Source organism: Anoplolepis gracilipes, chromosome 9 (assembly GCF_047496725.1).
Source record: "Anoplolepis gracilipes chromosome 9, ASM4749672v1, whole genome shotgun sequence".
Classification (NCBI taxonomy): domain Eukaryota; kingdom Metazoa; phylum Arthropoda; class Insecta; order Hymenoptera; family Formicidae; genus Anoplolepis; species Anoplolepis gracilipes.
In genome coordinates this window covers 6,685,505-6,706,324 of record NC_132978.1, presented here as the reverse complement: position 1 = coordinate 6,706,324, position 20,820 = coordinate 6,685,505, and the positions used below count along the sequence as shown (strand labels likewise).

Here is a 20,820-nt window from a genome sequence, read left to right as displayed (position 1 = left end):
AAGGAGGGAACAAGTATTCAATAGATGATCGCAAGATGGTCGCGAAGCGCGATATCTCTCTCTCTCTCTCTCTCTCTCTCTCTCTCTCGATCGACGAGTCGAGTCGAGAGGAACGGCCGCGGTCGCGCTCACAGGGGGAGAGGGCACGTTGCGCGGAACGCTCGTGTCCGCGCGCGCGGGACGGAGGTGCGAACGGCACGCGACCCGACGCACGCATCGCGCGTCAACTTGTCGGCGTCTCCGTCTCGCACGACGTTGGCTATCCTTGTCGGCTCGCGGTGGCCGCCGAACGAAGAGAGCGGAAAAGAAACGGATGAACGCTCACGGGTAGCGCGGAGGGGCCTCTGGAAATTGGACGGGAATCGGATGACGGCGTGGCAGCAGCCACCCGCTTCTCCACTGTGTGACAGCGGGGCTCTTTGTATACCTATGATACTTTATAGAGGATAGGCCGCGTAGAGACATTCGCGGTTCCGCCGACTTGCTCGCTTGTTTCATTGAGAAAAAAAAAAGATCTTAGACACGATACGCGAGAGAGACGAGAAGGATCGATGACTTGTCCCTGTCACGTGATTTTCGCTAACGATCGAGAATAATTTCGATAAGGTAGATCGATGATGTGTAAGATTCTGTAAAGAATGAGACTTGCGCAGCGAAGGGGAAAATATAATCTATGCGAGTCATTATTATTATTGTTATTATTCGACGGCAGTTACGTAACTCCTTCGTTGTCTTCGCTCGAAACACTTCGGGCGAGCCACTGATACGTTCCCTCTTTCTCTCTCTCTCTCTCTCTCTCTCTCTCTCTCTCTCTCTCTCTCTCTCTCTCTCACACACACACACACACACACACACACACACACACACACACACACACACACACGCACACACACACACACGCACGCACACACACACACACACACACTCTAACTCTCTCTCTCTCTCTCTCTCTCGCTTGTCTCTTCACGCCGCACGAATTCAGGAAAAGTGTAATCGATCGTTACCCCGCGCGTATACGGTCGCTCGCTAAACACGCTCGGTCGCTTCGCAGTCTACGATTTATGTCTAGTGTCGCGTGCACGACCGCGCGAGGTGCATCGACCCATCTCTCTTTATTAGGTTTGCCGCGATATACGCGTACACGCTCGCGTTATGTATGACGTTTAAGCTGTCCTTCTTTCCTTTTCCACCCTGCTTGATAGTATAATGAAAAAAAAAACTTATTTAGATATTATACAGGGTGTTAATATTGCATACATTTATGTCTGCATATTTTAGAGTTACATTCTAAAATGTCCTTGAGAAAAATTTTACTCGATGGCGCCGTTCCCCGAAATTTTTTTTCCACGGTTTCAGTTGGCCCATATCGAGTCGACCATCATTTCCTTTTTGGAACGTAACCTTAAAAATTATTATTATTATGCTCTTGGCTACAGATTTCGAAGTTTGCGACAAACAACAAGGAAATGATCGATTATTCATGTTTTTAAAATCGAAGTGACCGACGTTCATTGATAGATTAGACGTGACCGGCGGTCATCGATAAATCACAACCGGTAGCACCAAAATTATCACCCTCTGTTTTTTTGAAGAAGAAAAATTCCGGTCGAAAACCAGATGAAAATGTCAAAAGTTCTTTTAATTTTTAAAGCCGGTTAGTCTTGAAAAGGAAATCTCATTTAATATTCTACTAATTATATAGATTAATTTATAATTACACATTTAAAAGAAACAAAAAATTGAATTTAATGGTAGTCACGTTGCTTATTCTTCCCCTGGTTTTTATATATAAAAATATTTTTCTATTTAAATAAAAAAAAAAAAAATGTAGAATGTTTCGTTTTATTTTTCCAACCGCTGCTAAATAATGCACAATGATTATATATATGTCTTTAAATTTTAATTATGGGAAGAAGGAAATAACCGAATGTAAAAAGGTTGGTAAAATGGTATGTGTACGTACATGATGATATGCAAGTGAATTGCATTCATGTTTGCGTCTGATGATCATACGAGGAAGAACGGCCATTATTTTCATGAAACTTCGTGTCGCGTTGATATCGCTAGTAACGCGATAAGTAGAGTAAAGCTTTCGTAATCACGTTTACCGATACGTTCCTTTTCAATTCGTCATTGACTCACGAAATAAACAGAGTAATGCAAATGAGACAAAGTTGACGAGTTTTCAATTTTCTCGAATAAGTTACAATTATTCGTTATTTCTAATTAAACGTCGTAAATATTTAATCGTCAAAAATGATGGAGATACTTTTTTCAGCGAATTATTTTTCTTAAATATATAATAATACATTATTTATATTCGACTATATCTATGCGAACTCTTTTTGCCAGATTTTATATTCGACACATCGATCTTATTCCTAAAGTAATTCGTTTTAATTATCTCAAAATCTTCCAATACTATCGGCACGCGCGATGTACTCAGAATTTATTATATATAAATTATTAAAAAGAAATATATATATATATATATATATATATGTGTGATAATTATTTTTATTATAGAATAGTATGTATTTTCTATTTTCAATTAATCGTCAAATTTATAATTTTTAATAATAAGTACTATATCATTATTTCCATCTTTTTACACTGACTTAAAATAACGAAAAAAGGAATATATTGTATTGTAATTGTGAAATTTTCTAGGTGTAGGATATTAAACTTAATATATCTTATATGTACATATTGTTTTTTGAAAGAGCTGAGATAATTTTGGATATAAATATTTTAAGTGTCAATTAATTTGGGATAAATGATAGAATACAAACGGGTAAATAAGAGGTACGCGCAACGGAAATTAGGCGCAAAGGAAATTATATACATGTAATTGAAATTCAATAGTTTAATTTTGTATACGTTTCGACCCTCTTCAGTACATTTAAAAATTAATCAACAATTTAATGGATACCATAATGGATAACGCGTTGCGCGTGGCTCTTATTTGTTTCCTGTTTATATTCTTTGTTTTCACACAACGGAGTCTTATTTATTATCTTACTTATTTATTTGTTAGGATAAATATTTTTCATGTCTTGTTATCTAGCTCCAAATTAAAACAAAAAATAATTCTTATAAAGCGTGTAATCTCGAAAATATATTAAAAGGTTTAATCATTATTATGTCAGCTGTAAAATGCTCGCGCGAATCAAAGAATTCTCCAATCTATATAATTGAGAATAATTTAAAAAACATCTCGAATGTTTAAATTTGTCCCAGTGCATCTATCAAGAAATTACATTATTTAAATGAAAAAAAATCTCGTGCATGCGCGCGCGTAATAATAAATACATATTTAAATTAATGATTAAAGATTGAAAATATTTACGTTCGTAAATAAAAATAATCAGATGATATATTCCGCGTTGTTAGACAAACATTCATGCTTATATTTCTCTCTCTTTCTCGATATATTTTATGTAGAAAAAAAAAATTTAAAGATGCTGAAAGAGAAGAAAATAAAAATCTTATTTTGAGAGAAATGAATTCTATGCCTTTATTTTATTTTTTAGAAAATATTCAGACATTCAAGAATATCAAGAATCAATAGAATTGTGTACTTGAAAAGTTCTGTAAGATGAAACGATTCTAAAGATATAACTTTTCGCTATAATATTCTTGTGCTTGTAATATATTTTCCTGTTATAGCCATTGCTTTAATTAATAAAACGTTTCGCCTTCGTCTGCCGATCGAGCATCGATCCTTCGCGTCGTCGCGCGTACAAGGGGGATTCGAGAAGAGTTGTTTATTTATTTAATAAGATGAAACGATGACGTGGGGGAGGGGAGCAGGGCGCGTAATCTTGTCGCGGTGCACTCGTTATTACGCTGCATCGGGTTGAAGAAGCAAGGTCGATTCTCGCTTGAATCTCGAGCTCGGATAGACGCGCGTCGCGCATTCCAAAAAGACCATTACCGCGAGGCGAGAGATAAACGTCTAACCAGCTCGTATCCGTAAATCAAACATGCCCCCGTTCGTTTTCTTTCTCTTTCTTTCTTTCTCTCTCTCTCTCTCTCGTATAATGCTTTTACAAATTTTTCCAGTACTGGCCAAAATTTTTGGCCTATTAAACAGTTGTATTTTTACTTGTTGTGATTTATATTCAGATAATTATATGTCCAGAAATTATGTTCCAAAAATGTCTTTTATAGATAACTCATTATACCTTCAGTATTTTATGAACTAATTATGTAATCATACGTAATGCTAACTGTATATAAGACTAAAATAAGGGCAGAAGAATGATAAACGACCTGGCTATTAGGAATAATTTAAATGCTAATAAAATATAGTTATATATACATAGGATAAAATATGAAACATTTCTTTGTATGTTATTTTATCGAACGAATTTCCATTCTTATATCTCTCATTTTTAAAGTCTTATATCGATAAAATAGAGATCATATAACAAGTAAATAAACATAGTATTATCGTTTGATAAAAACGAGTCATATTCAAAATGTTAAAGTTTCATATCGAATTTTATCTAATTATTGATATATTTTGAGATTTATATTTAGTTCAAGTAATTGAAATATGTATAAACTCTTATCGCGATATTCTCTTTTTTATTTGTAGTGTTCAACTTTTCTACGTTCCTAACACAAGTTGTTTTATTAAAATTATAATCAATTTTTTTTGTTTTTGACATTATTTTGTATACATTCCTCTTTATAACATATAAAATTTGTTTTTTTGTACAATAGAAGAGATTCTGTCTAGAATAATGAATTAAAGAATAAAAGTGTGTTTTGTATATTTATGTACATTGTAATCAAATTCACTGTATGTAACTAAGCACTCTTGCTATTCAATTGATATAAACAATAATAAAACTTTATTTGCCATAATTGATACTATAGCTAACCATGATAAGTTATATACACCATTTTCATGTAATTAACAGAATGTGTGGTATACAATAAATAATTTTCTTACTTTTTAAATGCCAACAAGACAAAATACAATTCGATGTTTATACATTTTATATTGACGGAGTTTTAAATTATGCAGGGAATGCATGCAAAAACTTTTAATATGTGTATGGAAATATATATGTGTAGCGTAGCGCTAATTTATTTTTATTCACATAAACTTACTTAGGTATAGCTATTTACCAAAACCATGCTTTTATTGTAGTGAACAAAGTCATCAAATAACGTTAATAAATTGATGCTCTGTAGCATTTGTGCCTTTCTATCGATCAAGGCAATATTACACGAAAGTACGCAAATACTGTTCACCATACTTTTGTAGTTATAACAAAATTATATTGTTAAAGATCTACAACAGAAATTTTATATATTGATTACTTTCATGTAAGTAAAACAAATTGTTAGATTTTAAATGCATTTCTAACAATTAAAAATTTTGCACAAAAAATATACAATTTGAAATGGCTCTTCTCATTTGACATGAACGAGAAAAAATTTTCCACATTATGTGTGTGATGCCATATTTTTTATTATGCAATAATAATTACATATCTGGCTCGATTGTATTAAAAATATAACATAAATATGTAACTATTAACGGCTTTATTTGATTAATAAGTGCTAATCGGAAATTTTTTTCGAGTTGTTTCAAAATATATGTTTCTGTATAATCCCATTCTTTGATGATTCAGTATTGTAATTTTTTTTTGTTAATCACGAATTTATATGCCTGAACGCGGCATAAAGATATTCCACAGATAAACTTAAAACTAAAAACTCCAAATGCATGTCAGAAGCTTTATCGTACTGCTATTCTCATAAAGATATACAATGTGTATCGTCACTGCACGTTACACAGCAAGATACAACTAATTCAATGAAAAACATTTACAATGGAATATATACTATTTTGTTACTTGCCATTGATTTAGCAATCTGTAGAAAACTTTTGTACATATATAAAAACATTAAAAGAGACACGAGAGTACGTCTATTCTGATCAGATATTCGACGTTCAAATAAAGTCTTCGCATATAACCACCATCTCTTTTCAAAATGTTTATGTACTTCCAACTCGATTAAAAGCCAGTACTGCGCCTCTTTATCCGATTATTGTTATGAAGTAATAAAATATTCGGTTGAACGTCCAGAAATATATTCATGAGCGATAATTTCAAAAATTTTTGTAACAACAGTGTGTGCGTAATGTGCTTCCGAAAAAGTTCTGTTTCCAATGTACAATCATGTGGTCAATCGTTCTTTGGTTTTCCCGCAGTCTCACTTTGATCTGTTTTTGTTTCCGTTTCATAACTATCCGACTTTGTTTCAGTCTCCTGTTGACTACCCTCATCTTCTTCGTCCGAATAATTTGTAGGTGCTTCGCCAGGCTTTAATAATTTTCCGACGTAATCATACCTCTCTGTAATAAAACAAAAAAATGGAAAAAACAGTAAAAAATCATAAATAAATACTTTATGTATAATAAAATAAATACATACTAAGTATATGTACATACTATTTTGGTCGACTTAATATTTAAAACTCCTACATTACCTTTATAAGCTAAAATGAACGTAATAAAAAATCCTTGAACCATACTCTCATTCATTATTCATGAGATTCAGAATGTGCATTGACTTAAATAGAATTTATTACTTCAAATAAAGATGAAGTATAAAGAATATTATGTTTATACATAAATTTTAAGCTTTCATACCTTATTTATAACATATTTACATAAAAAAAATACTGCATTAATGCACATATCAAGTTATGTTTATTGTTTTGTCAATTTTTTTATTTCTGCAAATGACATTGCAAAACAATTCTGCTAGTTTACGTCAAGTCACTTACCTTTAAATTGTTCTTCCCATTCCTTGATAGAATTCATTTCTGTAGTATTCAAATCACTTAAGTCATCATATTTATCTGTCGCTGCATCTACCGCAAACCTTGCTAATGCTCTGCTAGCATCTCGCCCACCAAATGCTTCATATGGTCCACCTATGAGAAAGAAGCAATGGCATTTCTTCAAAAAATTCTTGTTAATTTACATAAATAAAGGAACATACAATCGGCTGCTCTTTATTCTAATCAGAGACTATTAACGATGTAAAAAGTGCAAAGAAAATTTAAAACTGTACATATATATAATCTCCTATATATCAAACATATATATAAAAATTATTTCTATATACGATTACTTGATTATCTTTTATCTGTTAATAGCTTATCATTTCACTTTATCGACTTATCAAGATTCAGCGAAAATGCAATTTTGCAATTTTTCGACGACATATTCACCTAGTATATATAAGTATATGTATATATTCCGACAAGACTTTTTTTCTCGTCATTAGGAAGAATATAAAGCGTTATCACCGTCGCCGCTTGGAATCGTGAGACGCAGAGGCACAATTGGTCATGACAATCGTGCGTTTTCGCGATTTTATTTTTGCGCACGCATGATGCGATGATGATATCATCGCGGGCGCTCCTCCGCACCGCAAGCTAATAAAAATGACTGGCTAATAAAACGCGTTAAAAAAAGGGGGTGGGAGCGAATCTCTCTTAAATTGATTCGTATACGCTTGAAAAACTCGCGTTCGATCTCCTTCAGCGTGAGATCGACAGCGATGAAAAAGAAAAAAAAAAAAAAAAATTAATCGACGTGTAGCCTCGAACTCACCAGGGCCGTAAAACTTGGCGCCTCTGGTGACGTCGTACACGCTGCCGTTGACGGCGACCAGTATCCGGCCGTCCGGGCCTTTGCCGTCGTACTTGGTCAGTTCCTCGATCGCGAAGTCGCGTCGCAATTTCGGCAGCTTCTTCACCTCCTGCACGGGCTCCTCGATTTTCGTGCGGCTCTTGATGATCTTGTAGACAAGAATGGCGATCACGCCCACCAGAAGGAGGTTCACCGGGCTTTTGACGATCTCGGTGATAAAACTCGACAGAAAGTGCTGCAGCTGCGGCTGCTCTTCCTGAGCGGTCGCAGCGGCCGGCGAGCCGCTCTTCTCGGCCATCTTGATGAAACCGACCTGTCCAAGCGGGCGAGAAGAGGCCGCTAAGGAAGACGAGAGGTTACGCGAACGAGAGGTCGCGCGCCGATCGAATGACGATGTCCTCGACTTCACACCGACTATATATGTATATATATATGTGTATATATATATATATATATATATACGTGAAGGCGTACGCGTGCTATCGAATGCGTTGCCGACTACGCGTCTCGATGTAATATGTAATACGTGCGAAAAGAAGAGCGACGGTAGAGCGATTCCCGATCAACAAGGAGTAACGCGAAACTAATGTTGCCGAGTAGGCGCCGCTCGACTTGCCGAGGATCTCGAATCTCAATGACGTATGACTCGCACGCGCGACACGATAATCGCACGTAAAGTCGCGTCCTATATGCGCGCAGAATAACCACAGAATTCGCAATTCACGTCTCGCTAGACCGTTCTACGTGGCCGCACCGTGGTGGTAACGTTGCAGGGCTGTACATACCACACACCGAGAGCCGAGAGATGTCGGCGACCCCACGAAGAAAGTTTTCGCGCGCCACGCGATCAAGTTAGAGATATCTCTCTCTCTCTCTCTCTCTCTTCGCCAAAAAATATACAGTCGGACCTCTTATCCTAAAACAAAAAATCCTCATGCTCGACTGCGAAAGGGGAATTATATCCCCTCTCAAATTTTTGTCGTAGGATCAGAGGTTTAAGGGGAAGATTCCGGACCGAAAATGTTGTAGGATAAGAGGTCCGACTGTAATCGAAATATATTGCCAACTGTGTAATATTTTCACACGATAAAAAGAATTTCTGAATAAAAATTTCTTTTCTAATAAAACCTAACCCGTGTTTCCAAATATTAATATATATATGGTGTCGCATTTTATATAGAATTTAATTGCTTTTGATTATACACATTCGTAATGAATGTATAGTTTATGAAATAAATCCGTGCATTTTTCTGCGACTGTATTTTATTTTTGTCGCTTGTTATTAATGAGGCATGATCGATTAAACTTATACATGCACATACATATGCATAAGTTTAATCGATCATGGCTCATTAATTTAAAGAAATTCGTTCTAAAATCGTTAGCAGTTTATACGGATATTTATATAGCTGAAAGATTGGCTTTCCTTCGACAACTTCAATGCAATGTACCGTTTCCTGCTTTTTTTTCTCTAGAATGAGAAAGTTATTTCGTGAAAGAAAAAAAAAAATATGGCTGATTACGAGTCGACCAGAGTTCTCTGTATTTCCTATGATTTGGACAGGCTTAGAATTTTAAAATAAAATGATAAAAATTGCATTTTCCCTTGTTTCACTATCATGTGATCTATCGTAGATCTTGTAAGATATCGTTATGCATATTGCAAAATGTTTATTCGACAGAATTTACAAGAAAAACAAGTCATCGTACGTGTCGATTCTTCAAAGTCATGCTACGCAAAGTCACGTGTCACGTGTTCACGATATTATACTTCGCAATGGGAGAATTTCGCACCGTTAGGTTAGGTTAATTATCGCAGTCACGAGACCGAATACGATGTTATAATATATGATTACGATAGATTGTCCTCACTTTCTTTTTTTTGTTTTACGTAACGTAAAACTTGTAAAACATAGCTTCTTATCTCTGTTAATCTAATTTCTGAAATTTCCCGCAGAAAAATTATTATACAATATTGATATAAAATGCAAATGACATTAATACAACTATAAATAACATTATTAATTAACGATACTACTATCGATATTTGTTTCATATTCTGCTACACATAATTGTTGAATGCAATGTCCGAGTCAATCATTTTATTTCATATTTTTATGGCAATTAGTCTATATTAAAATGCAACTTGCGTAGCAAATAACACACTAGTTCTCTTATATAATACGTTATTTATATTACTAATGTAATCTACTTGTACTCGGATAAATTGTACTTGTAATGGACGGCACTGTTATATCGAGAATACTGGCTTTGTTTTTTCCAACTCAATCGGAATATTTACTATCCATTATCCCGAATTATATTTGCAAATTTTAATTGCACTCGTGATATCATATTTGTCTAAGGCATACAATAATATCAAAGGCACCTTTGATTTGATTGTGCAATAAGTAGATGCAAATGTCTATAAAATACTATTTCTCTAATTTTTGTAAACTATAAATTTTCACTCATACATTAATAAAAAATGTATTTTATGTTTAAACGTATGTTCATGTGTAAAAATTACGCCTTTTTTTCCTCCTGATAGTCGAGATATGGATGGATATTAGTGATGGACGATACAATTTCAGGATTAACTCTCTCGGAGCACATTGGACAAGTTTCTTCAGACTCGATAATCCTATTGCATGTACAACGAATTATTAGAAGCACTTTCATTGTTTTTCTTACTACAATATTTACCTTAGAAATTCACTTCTGATGGCTGGGAAATCACACTGGGGACATACTGTGAAATCATCTTCCACGATATGCCGTCCCTGTAAATGAACAAAGTAATGATAAAAATGAAAAAAAATATATATATATATTTATAGATATAAAAATTTTTTTTAAATAGCAATAATAAAGTTTTACCGTTGCGATACAAAAAGGTATGGTGTTTTTACATTTATCACAGGTTACTTCAGTCTCGGGAACTCTACTTTTGCAATATGGGCATGGTGTTAGAGGTTCATCCTCATTCTCGATATCTTTCGTTCTCGGTGCTTTCCTCACGATCGCCTCAATCTTTTTACTGTACTTTGCGTCTATCTGTCCTCGATACTCGGGACGCATCAGCATAGCGGCGAAATTGAAAGCAGCGTTTTTCAAACCCGCTCTATGGCATTCTATTACAGTCGAAGTTAATATCGGTACGATATCTAAAAAATATAAATTATCATATATGTTATATATAAGTCGAGTATCAATTTATTCGTGTTAATTGCTATTATTTTTTTCATACTAACGTGAGGGAAATTTCGATATATTGTTTGCTACTCTGATCAACATCCTGGCACCTCGTAAATGATCGCTTCTTTTCACGTGTAATCTCACCAGAATATAAGAATGCAAGAGTCTTAAATTGGTTTGCATCTCTAAAGGTATCGTAATTTTATTCCTCTTTAATTCTTGGTACATTCCAAATAAAACATCGTGAGCATTTCTATAGTTGCCTAAAATGGAAAAAAAAGAAAATTTTTTAAAATTGAAAACATTAATTAAAAACTGATATTAAAAAAATTATTATTATGTAGCATTATACACATTTTTAATTAATATATACAATTAATATATACCATTAATTTGCTCCTCGTTTGCAATTATAATCGCTGTTTTAGCTGCTTCTTTATATTGTTTTCTGGCCATGTATAATCGAAACAAATATTTTGGATCCTAATAAAATATAAAATATATATAAATTTCATTTAACGTAATCATTTATATATCTTAATCATTATTAAAAAATTAAAAAATAGTGCTTTTTAAAAAAAATTTATATCTTTGATATCTATATTTAGTTATTTGAATATAATACAATAGTAACCTTTGGTAATCCATCGCTACCTAGTAAGAAATCTATTAATTGATTAGCTAATTTTTCATCCTTAGCGGATGCGATGGTGTCTATGGCATAAGTGATTGCTCTGTCATCGTCCGGAACTAAATGTGCAGCTTTTAATAAATGTCGCAAAGCCTAAAAATATTACTCATTAAAATATCATTAATTATACATTTATATAATTATATATTTATATAATCATAAAAATGAAATATTGCAAACTTACTTTTTGATATTCTTTAGCATGAAAATAATATTTTCCAGCTAAAAGATTGTTTTTTTGTGACTCAAAATGCATAGCAAGACTTCTAAAATCTTCTTTGCGAACATTAGTGTCATCAATTGTATTCACCAAAATCTCTCCATACAATTCCATTTTACCATGTTGATTAGCTAATTGAAAGGCTTCGTCGTGACAATTCGATAAAATTAAAAATTTAATAGCAGAATTATAATCATTCATTCTTTGAAAATATCTTGCAACCATTTTTGCACCTTCTATACTTTTAGTTTCTTGAACAACTTCAACACTACGAGCTGTATAAACAGAATAATAAAGTATTATTTAAATATTAATTTTAAATGTTATTTAAATATTAATGTTTTTTATTATAATAAATCTTATACATATATAGAGAAATAAGATATATTTACCAGGATTATTTAAATGTTCCAGGTTAATTCTGATTATGTTATCGTAATCCTTAGCTGTTTCATATGCTTTGGCAGCTTCTTCATATTTACCTTCTGACTCTTTGGCTTTAGCATATTGTATGTTAATTTTTGCCGAGGATATTTGCGGCAGAAGCTGTCCTACTTTGTGCCAATTTTTTAATTTTATATATGCAGAAGCAGCTTTGTCGAAATATTCAGACTTTTCGTATAATTGTGCAGCCTCGCTAAATTGCTAAAAATATGTACACATTTATGGAACAGCAGGATATAATTAATTTTTTAAGACCTAACTAAGGTGAACATATATATAAAATGAATACCTTCATTGATTCTAAAATCTCTGCACATTCTTTCCTTAATAATCTTGAGCTTTCATTATCCATGGCTATTCCAACGCCTTTTCTACTATCGCCACATCTTATAGACATTCTTGCTATTCCTGCTAAACATTGACTTCGATGAAGAGGATTTTGTGCAGCCAAAACAGACGAGGTATTGTAGTCGACCAGACCACGTTCGTAATTTGTCAAAGCTTTTGGATAGTTTCCTCTATACAAAAAAATGCTTTTATTAAACACAATTCTTTGCAATATATGATAAAAACATTATTTTAACATACATATTTCTAAAAAAAACTTTATTGAAGATAAATAGCTGATTATTATGCATTATTGCTATGAAAAATTTTATTTATTTTTAATCACTTCTTAAAGTAATACAGTATACATATTTAATAATATTTGTTAATCTTACGTGAACTCCAACTGTTGGGCGTATTCTTTAGCGATAAAAGGAATTTCGTCGGGTTTTAACTTCTGCGCCAGACTTAACGCTTGTTCCCATTGCATTAAATCTCTTCTTAGATACAAGGCTTGTACAGATTCGGAAGATTGTAGAAAATACTTTTCGGCTTCGTTATAATTTCCTAATAGTATACAAGCATGGCCACATAACAGTGCTAATTCGTTTATATTTTCCATATTTTGTAATGTCCAAACCATCGAAGCATCTTCTATTTGTCGATACACGCGAATGGCTGTGTACACACAAGTTGAATATTTTATAATGTCTGCATAATAAAAATATAAAATTAATTATTTCATCATACCAAATTCGACATTTAAATTTGCAATAGCGTTTTGTCCCAATTTTAGCCATGCATCTTTTTCGTTTAACTTCTCACAACTGTTCCATGCTTGTTGAAATCTAAAAAAATATAGGTAAGAATTTTTTGAAAAATCTCATACAAGTTGCTTTACTTTTAATTATAAGTCGTATCATCCTTACCGTCTGCATAGAATTTGATTATTTAAAATTTCATTAATCTTTTTTGATTCCACAATATTTCCTACTTCTTCGTGGGAGGTTAATGTTATTTGTATTAACTTGCTACCTATTGTACTTAATGTAACTTCTCCAGAATACATCAATAAAGGCACTGAATCTGATGGCAACTTTGTTGTATTTATTTTTATTACTTTAGTACCTATTATATATACATAATTAGATGATTAGATATACATATTTATCATAATAATAATAATTAATTAATTTACTTACCCTCAACAAAGTATTTTACAAAAATGTATGTTACAATAATGCTTTTGTTGCATATTGCAAATATAGCACGTTCGAACATGTTCTGATCCCAGAGAATACTATCAATGTTATCAGGACAATCAGGCACTGCAATGGCCACTTCATTTATCGGGTCAAATACATAAGCATCCCTCTTATTGTCGACAAAACACAATTGTGTTCCATTTGCATCCAAATATAACTCCTTTATTCCATTGTTATGTATAAATTCGGTACATTGATTAAACGTTTCTAAATAAAAGTAAACAATATGACCCATCTAAAAATTTAAAAATGATGCATTAATTCTTTTAATTTATAATTAATTATTCAATATTGACTCAAAGTTTAATCTCAAGTTGACTTACATCATCACCATAAACTAAAAAATCTGAACAGAGAGCGTGACATGTTATTCTACTGTGAGAGTTTGAATCTGGGAACATTTTTGTATCTTTCCCACTATTTATTAATGCTTCATCAGATTTAATCTGCATATAAAATAAATGAGTAAGAAATCATTTTTTTACTTTTATTATTAATTTAAAACCCATTACCGAATGTAATTGCAGTTTTCCATCAAATAACGTGGATACATAAGTCTCGTTTAAGCGCATACTGTCTATTGTCGCCAAATAATCTCTCTCAAAATGTATTTTGTCATAATGGCTTATAGACAAATCCCAAAAGAGAGCTCTATTATTTAATCCTACTGCTAAATGTATTGGACCCACTGCCAATATCGCCGGTTCTATTATAGTATTAATTATTTGCGGACTTGGTTTGTCCTGAAAAGATAAGTTTCTGGTAAAGAAAATTTTACCTTGTCACTTTATGTCATCTTATTAAAAATTTTAATACCTTGTCTAATACATAAAGATGTACAGCTACTTCCATTAGACTCGTTAATAATGCTATCCTGTTACCACAGACGCTAATTAACTTCGGTATTTCTATCAAGTATATCAATATATTGCCGACATAAGTCACAACCGCCAGCATTGTTCCATCTGTCGACCATTCGATATTGCTAATTCCATTTTCGCCGGCTACCGAGATCAATGTGTCCGTTTCCTCGAGATTTTGCAAACTGTGTATTTTCAATGTATTATCACCGCAAGTAGCTACTTTTCCACCTATTTGACTCAATGCAATATCCGTTAAAGAATCCCTGTGATTCTTAATTTGAAACAATTCTTGACCAACTTCCTTTATGTGCGTTGATATCGCTATAAAGAAACCAGCTTCGAATCCTACCAATATATAACCATCACCATACCTAAAATAAAAATACATACATTATTATCAATATGGCATATTAGAATGTTGTATAATTTTATAAATAGTTACCATTTGTAAGTTACAATTGATCCATAACGTTTCTGAAAAGCTAATTCAATAGGATTTTCTGGATCCAAAATATTGTACAAAAACAAGGTCGTTTTGCTGACAATAAGGGATACCTAAATATTTGTATACATATATAAACAGATTTATACAAATGTTTTTCAAATATTTTTAATAATAAGTGTTCCTAAAATCATATACCGTATTTTCTCCGCCTATTCTATGATCCATCTTCATCTCACTAAATTGTATATGAGATGGATCACCTTGAAGAGCTATCTCTCGGCGGGTATCTCCTTCACTTGTGCTGATGGTTAAAACTTTGTCTTCACTTGCCAAGGCAAGAAGACCATCTATCGACCATGCGCCACATAAGATACGCCTTTTATGTTTTCCCAAGATAGGTATCCGTCTATATTATGCAATAGAGAATATAATTAAATAAAATTAAGCATTTTTTACAATATATTACATAAATATTTTGTTGACAGGTCTAATCATACTTGGCATTTATGTGATCATAAAGCACTAGATTTCCCTTCTGTGTTCCTACAGCTAGCAAACAGCTCTTCTTCGCCCACATCATACAGGTCAGTCCATCTCTTACACCAGCATCTATCTGAGATTTTTTGCCAGTTGTGGCATCCCACAGAATTATAGATGATGAATTCTGCGATATTATTGCCAACAGATCTCCGTCCGAGTCCCAACCGAGGCCGGTGCATAATCCAGATATTTGTATTCGTTCCTGAATATCACCTTGTCTATCAAAAATGGCAACTGTACAATCGCAACCTGTAGTAGCTAGATGTGTACTATTTCCAGGACGCCAAGAAATATAGACATTGCCAATGCCATGAGGTTGGTCCAGTCGATAAAGGACCTGTCATTGGATATGTAAAATTAAATATCATTTTCAATGACAGGAGAGCAAGAATACAGAGTAAAGTTGTACATAATGACTAGATTAAAAGAAACGATTAGAGATGTAGAGTCATTGATCGAAGCGGATTTTTTTCATTTTGTCACGTTAAAGTTAATATATGTATTATACAATAATTTTATTTTATAACAATTCCATATAGGATACAATTGTCAATGTCACATAACCTACCTTCTCCGACGACATTATACCGTGGAGAGTTTGGTTTTGATGGGGAAATTAATCAGTATTTGTATTTAAATAACATATCTATATATTACGACGTGCATAGCTGAAATATTGATTTATTAGACAGTGCCATCTCCTCATACCGACGTACCGCGTATACCGGCCATATTGTTTACTTTTGCAGGTTTGTTCTTTTTAACTGAACTAGAATGGAATAACATGCAATAGATATATATATTTAGAGGTTGAAAAAAAAGAGAAAAAAAACACATATGCAAGTTCAGCTAAAAATAAGATCAAACACCTGCGATCAGTTCGAATTTGCACATTTGACAAACAAAGTTGTTACTTCTATTACAGGATAAATAATTCGAAAAACATAATGTTTATGATAATAAAAAACTTAACAATTTTGTATACTGTTTTGTAAACATGTTTTTTCTAATAAGCTTTTTAATAAAATATGTAAAAGGGGTAGATTTATAGAGCATTAAAAGTATTAAAATATATAAAATAATTGATATATAATTAATTATATAAAATATATATAAATATTATATAGATTTATTAAAAATATATATATTATATAAAATATATATTTTTAATAAATCTAGTATACTATATATTATATAAAATTATTATCTAATTATAGAAGAGTAAAAACACCAGGAATGTTAAATGTAAAGAATTGCACACAAATACAATTTTTTATTAAAATATATGTAATAAATTTGTATCTCAATATGTTAGCTTATTTTACAAAAAGAATTGTGCTTGTCAGCATTCTCGAAATTAATCGTATCATAATGAAATTAAATACTGTTACATTATATAATTATATTAAACATTGTTTATGTATCAAACTATCAATTCTGTATAACCTGTACATACAAAAAATTGCATGAGTGATACACCATATGTTAATTAATTTTATATTATTGTAACAATTAAGTTAAAAAAATTAAGAAAAATTAACATTATATAATCTACTGAAAAATATGTGAATTCTCACGACTACATTTGAATTCACATATTATCTGGCGAAAATTTCATCTTGGAATCAATAAGTTTAAGGCGAAGCTTTTGGTTTCAATTCATCGTAACATGGTCTCAAAAAGATTTGATTTTTCTTTGCTGGGTTATAGTATTCGTGTCCCTAAAATATTAATAAATCTCGTAAGTAATAATATTAAGTATAATGTGATTTTTCTATCATTATATTTTAATACTTACCTTAGACCAATCGTAAGACACAGCATATGCAAATATCTGTCCATTGTGATTAAAACAGCAACGTGTGATGGGTTGCTCCATTGTTTCGGATGATTTTAACTTCGTACGTGCATCTTTATCCCAGAAACCAAAAGTGCCATCACCACCTACAGTTGCTACAGTGCCATGTACTGGATGGAATGCTATGTCATTAACCTGTGTACAAATTGAAAAATAATAAAGTTATTGTAATTAGAAAACACATTTTTTTTTTATTAAAGGATAAATGCAAGCTAAAAAATTTAAAAATAATTTTAACAAAGTATCTACTGACCGCATAAATATCCTGATATCCATTTGGTGTACCGTTAGTTCTATGACATTTAAATGTGAAATTTTCTTTTGTACTAAGATTCAGATGATGAATCGCTACACGTCCCTCTGTGCTCCCAATCGCGAAACCGGTCGGAACTTTCTTCTTATCTCTGAAAATTGCTACGCAACGATATTGATACTTCAAACTCAGCTCAACTGGTTTGTATTCACGTGGACTTCCTTCCAGTTGATAGACTATTAAACCACGTGCAGCTGTTCCTACGACTGCCATTGGATAATCCTGTAATATTGTTAATTTTATTGTATAATTTTACATATTAAAATAAATTTTATTATATGTATTATGTGCACTTACCACATCCGCACAATAACATCTTTCAGGAAGATTGATGGTCATTGCAGGCTTAGGACTGCGCAAATCCCAAAACTAAAAATTTAATTTTTATATGAAAGCAAATATTACAAAATTATTATAAATTGATAAACTGTTAAATGAAGGAATAAATATTAACTCTTAGCGTTTTATCCCAGGAACCAGTCATTAGACACGAATATGTAGTTGCCTTTATCCAATGACATGTTCTAATAGGTGCATCGTGCGCTGCCACCTGCATGCTTTGATTTGTAGCCAGATCCCAGCACTTTGCTGTCTTGTCACATCCTGCCATAAATACCTTGGTTCCATCCTGACAATATTTAATATTTTACAAAAATTAATATAAAAAGGACAAATTCTTATACAAATATCATGACTTTTTATTAGGGTTATATTAGAATTTACTACACAATTTCATTAGAATATAAGATAAAATATAAATTTACATCACTCCAGCATACGTCCAAGACCGGCGCTGCCATGCTCTGCATTGATTTAGGTACCGTTTTGCCGGACTGCTCGACTTCCCAGCAACGGACATTGCAGTCCCAGGAACCGGCTACGAGAAAATTCTGTTGAATAGACGCCGGGCTGAACTCCAGACTCGAGACAGAATCGTCCGGCGGCGAAACGACTTCGAAATCCTGCATTGGATTCGACGTATTTGACGTTCCCGTCCTTAATGTGTTATTTTGATTGAACATTTTTAATTAACGCAATCGCGCTTATTTCCCGAGGTGTACTCGCAACAATCTCTCTGCAAAAAAAATGCCGAACTGTATTTACGCGAAAAGAGGTTAATTCTTCTCCCGAAGGTTATGTTTTGAAACGTGTATGTATAATTGTTTACCTTGTAGTTTTTCACATTACGCGCAGAAAAACTCACAGTTTTATGTCATTACTAAAGGGATTAAAAATATAGAATAAACACTCAAATGTTTCAGTTAGCGCCAGCAAATTACAAATGCGAACAAATGTGTGCGCATATACGTATGTAACCCAAAATAGCTTAGTTACACCGAGCATTTGATACGCGTACTAAGTACTATACTAGCCAATCATAGCCAGTCTTCTAAAGAATGGAATGGCTGTGATTGGCCAGTAATATTTAATACGCGTATCAAAATGTCGGTGTAAACTAAGCCTATAAGTAAAACAAAGTCCAGATTTGTGCGCATCTCACTGACACATTTAGGCATAGAGATATTATATATGTATAGAGGGGGCAAGTCCTATGCTTGCCCGTAAGTGAATGCGATAGAGAAATAGAACGAGAAATAGAAAGAGAACGCTGCAAGTGGGGCCCCCTCCTATCCTTGTTTAATCGCGCGATTAGATCTTATTTTTTAAATAAAAATAGGTTTGATCAATCCGAAAACGATTAATGACGTCATTGACCAATCACAGCTATTTCTCTAAATAATAAATGGCAGTGGTTGGTCAATCACATCATTGGTCGATCTCGGATCGATCAAACCTGCATTCGAAAACACTAAAAAAAACATATTATGAATTCCTCCAAAAAAAACCCCATGTCCGAAAAGTTACCCACATTTTTCCCCACAAATTTTTATTCCCCAAAATTTCCCCCACTGGCATGAAAATTCCTCACTTTAGCTCCATAAAGTTAGCCGAATTACTTTGATTTTTTTAGAATTAAAATTAACTAATCGTTTGGTGGTAGTTTGGTGGTGATTGGTAGTCTAATTAAAACGTTTGGTAGTTAATCGTTTTTTTTTAATTAAATAATTAAAATTTCGAAGTAAAGTTAGTCGAATATTTTTATTTTTCGTCCAATCGAGTTAAACAAGAGCTTATTCGATGCAGAATCGTTAGGTAGTCACGAATAAATTCTTTACAACGTTTGGTGGTCCATAGTTTATCCGAAAAATGAAAAAAATTATGTGCGGTAAAATGACGACGATGACTATAAAATTAACCGCATCAATATATTTATTAAGGGTCTACCGGAGGCACTGTAAAGACTCCTATCGGCCGGCTGCGAACTACGGATTCGTTTTTGTCGTATTACAGCTAAATTTAGAGAAAATCGCAATAAAATTATGATATTTTTAATCAGCAACATTGTCCGCAGGGTCGTAAAGAGCGATTTTTTGGAAAAAAGGTCGAAATAAAATTTCCAAAAATGTGCTGCTGACCGCGAGTTACCGCGGATCAAGTGTAGCTGCTCCTTGAATTCGAATTAAATTTATTATAAATTTTTAAGAATCAAATTGCAAAATCCGGCTCTTTACGAACCTTCTAATTTTTATAAAGAACATTTTAAAACAAAATTCATAAAGAAACATAACTTTTTCGAAGCTGAAAATGAAAAATTAGAATATGGCTATCTGTACCTAAAATACAGCTAACGAATCGATGTTGATAGCACCGTTTGCTAAGGAGAGATAATGAAAGACAATAACATCATCTTTGTCTCTCTTAAAATGCAATGATGTTTGTACGTATACAGACATACACCAATACATTGAATAAGAATTCATTTCTCAATGTTGGTGACAGTGACGCTGGAATTTTCTCGTCGGTCCTGTCGATCCTTAATTTTAATTCTAAAAAAATCAAAGTGATTCGGCTAACTTTATGGAGCCCCTCACTTTGGGGAAAAAAACCCCCAATCTGATAACACTGGC

The 20,820-nt window shown here is 32.9% G+C and overlaps 3 protein-coding genes and 1 long non-coding RNA gene across 4 annotated transcripts; 1 reads left to right on the top strand and 3 right to left on the bottom strand.

The window, feature by feature from the left end:
- Positions 1-4,839: 4,839 nt before the first annotated feature.
- Msbp (membrane steroid binding protein) lies at positions 4,840-8,493 on the bottom strand. Its single transcript, XM_072898864.1, has 3 exons — positions 7,649-8,493; positions 6,814-6,963; positions 4,840-6,379 (listed from the first exon to the last, which is right to left on the bottom strand). The coding sequence occupies exons 1-3, from the start codon at positions 7,983-7,985 to the stop codon at positions 6,210-6,212; spliced, it is 657 nt and encodes a 218-aa protein (XP_072754965.1). The 5' UTR covers positions 7,986-8,493; the 3' UTR covers positions 4,840-6,209.
- An 845-nt stretch (positions 8,494-9,338) lies between these two features.
- On the bottom strand, positions 9,339-16,386 carry Oseg6 (intraflagellar transport protein Oseg6). Its single transcript, XM_072898860.1, has 20 exons — positions 16,249-16,386; positions 15,638-16,017; positions 15,336-15,546; positions 15,138-15,250; positions 14,649-15,066; positions 14,345-14,575; positions 14,156-14,278; positions 13,770-14,067; positions 13,497-13,695; positions 13,318-13,415; positions 12,963-13,245; positions 12,530-12,758; positions 12,189-12,441; positions 11,761-12,071; positions 11,520-11,669; positions 11,272-11,368; positions 10,942-11,148; positions 10,568-10,854; positions 10,394-10,470; positions 9,339-10,331 (listed from the first exon to the last, which is right to left on the bottom strand). The coding sequence occupies exons 1-20, from the start codon at positions 16,261-16,263 to the stop codon at positions 10,214-10,216; spliced, it is 4,098 nt and encodes a 1,365-aa protein (XP_072754961.1). The 5' UTR covers positions 16,264-16,386; the 3' UTR covers positions 9,339-10,213.
- On the top strand, positions 15,400-17,717 carry LOC140669226 (uncharacterized). Its single transcript, XR_012047317.1, has 3 exons — positions 15,400-15,538; positions 15,626-15,724; positions 15,826-17,717. It is a non-coding gene; the product is annotated as an uncharacterized lncRNA (long non-coding RNA).
- Positions 16,934-19,175, bottom strand: LOC140669224 (protein Rae1-like). The gene is made up of 7 exons (XM_072898863.1): positions 19,020-19,175; positions 18,616-18,926; positions 18,306-18,479; positions 18,149-18,220; positions 17,792-18,073; positions 17,479-17,673; positions 16,934-17,401 (listed from the first exon to the last, which is right to left on the bottom strand). The coding sequence occupies exons 2-7, from the start codon at positions 18,871-18,873 to the stop codon at positions 17,315-17,317; spliced, it is 1,068 nt and encodes a 355-aa protein (XP_072754964.1). The 5' UTR covers positions 18,874-18,926; positions 19,020-19,175; the 3' UTR covers positions 16,934-17,314.
- Between the last annotated feature and the right edge of the window lie 1,645 nt (positions 19,176-20,820).